The 1,780-nt window shown below is 38.7% G+C and overlaps 1 protein-coding gene across 1 annotated transcript in view; it reads left to right on the top strand.

Annotated features, from left to right (window-relative positions):
• Positions 1 to 291: 291 nt before the first annotated feature.
• The window catches only part of LOC104491532 (histone deacetylase 9-like), a gene marked incomplete at its 5' end in the record, with an annotated part of 10,553 nt that continues 9,064 nt past the window's right edge, over positions 292 to 1,780 (top strand). Inside the window, 2 exons of the mRNA XM_010133973.1 lie at positions 292 to 502; positions 912 to 1,129. Coding sequence (XP_010132275.1) covers positions 292 to 502; positions 912 to 1,129 — 429 coding nt within the window. The remainder of the gene's footprint in view (positions 503 to 911; positions 1,130 to 1,780) is intronic.

The raw sequence follows: 1,780 nt of genomic DNA, 5'->3' as shown, positions 1-1,780 counted from the left end.
AGGCTGTGCCTTTAGGAATTTTAAGGATAGGTCCTGTCTTCTCATTAATAATGTTCTAACTAGTAGTTCTTATGCTTTGGCTTTTGTTACTGATAGTGGTTTCATTTCTCAGTTTCTTACAGTGTTACATTTAACTGGCATGTTCTTCCTCTCTTTTTGTCTCACAATCAAAATGTGAGATGCAGGTGTTAACCTTTTCTTCTGTATGTGTTCATAAGACCATCTAATCAAGTAGGGTTGTAATGGCCAGGTCTATGAAAAACAGTTACCAGTGCTCTTGTTCTTTGACAGGCTTCATCATCATTCAAAGAAAAGCAGAAGGGAGACACCCAGTCACTCAGACAAGGAGTGGCATTGTCTGGACAGTATGGGGGGAACATTCCTCCATCCTCAACTCACCCTCATGTTGCTCTGGAAGGAAAGCCAAATAGCAGCCACCAAGCTCTCTTGCAACATCTGTTGCTGAAAGAACAAATGAGACAGCAAAAACTTCTTGTGACTGGTAATGATCAAGTCTTCAACACATTAATAATTAAAGATGTTTTTAATGACATTTGTATTCACATTGAACTAAATGTGGTCATACTGACACTATACACCCTAACCATTGGGAAAAGTGGAAGGGTGGGAGCAAAAAGGACAGCATCTTTGTTTTCTCCATTTAGTGATTCTGCTTCAATCTGCTAGCCTGAAAGAATTCAGTGATTACAGAAAAAATGATTACTTCATCACATTCTTTTGCAGCTGCTGAACTTCACAGTGTGATGAGGCATGTGGTACACATCCCACTGCATCAGTGCTGATGCAAAGTTCTGCAATATACACCCCTCTTCTCACCGAGAACTTTCTCTCCTATTAGAACTGTTAGTTTGTTGTTCTGCACACAGGAGTGAAATGTTTCTGTTTTGCAGGAGCAGTTCCTCTTCATCCACAGTCTCCTTTAGCAGCAAAGGAGAGAGTCTCACCTGGCATAAGAGCTGCCCACAAGCTGCCTCGTCACAGGCCACTGAATCGAACTCAGTCAGCTCCTCTTCCTCAGAGTACTTTGGCCCAGCTGGTCATCCAGCAGCAACATCAACAATTTTTGGAGAAGCAGAAACAGTACCAGCAGCAGATCCACATGAATAAGGTGAGTTTCCAAAGTCAGGAATTTCCAATAAATGTAAAGGTTGAAAACTAATAAGGAAGTTGAAGTGTTGGTGTCATGTGATAGTGGACAGTAGACAGCATGAGTATCTTGGTTTTGCATAGTTGTATGTATTTGTATAGACCTTCGTTTTCAGCCTCTGAAATATGCCACAAAAGTAATTTGTTGTTCTTGACTTCAGTAAGAGTACAATTCAACAAAATAGTGTTCAAAAAATCTCACAGGTTTAAATTACAGGTGGTTTGCCATAGAATGGTAAATGATGCCTTAAAGATTACTAGATTTCTGTCCAGCTTTTTAATGTGTGCTTTTGAGCTTCAGCAATCATTCCATTCAGCTGCCTTTGAATTGTATTTTAAGCTTTCTCGTTGTGGACTAGTATGTGGAGTAAATATCTGCTCATTTGAACTCAATCAGCTGATGAAATTTATCTTTTTTTTTGGCGTAGGAAAATTATTAAACATCTGGAAAAATTTTTGATCAGCTTTTATCAAACCAAATTTTTCTCTATAAGTCAATTAGTAACATGAAAGTTTGTTATCACACAGCAATACAAAATTACCATATAAGGAGAAAAAGAAGAATGTGCTATTGCTAACATCAGATACAGAGTTGAATTGTGCCCCTCTTTCC

This window comes from Buceros rhinoceros, unplaced genomic scaffold (genome assembly GCF_000710305.1).
Source record: "Buceros rhinoceros silvestris isolate BGI_N320 unplaced genomic scaffold, ASM71030v1 scaffold44203, whole genome shotgun sequence".
Lineage (NCBI taxonomy): Eukaryota > Metazoa > Chordata > Aves > Bucerotiformes > Bucerotidae > Buceros > Buceros rhinoceros.
This window is presented reverse-complemented; position numbering and strand designations above follow the sequence as displayed.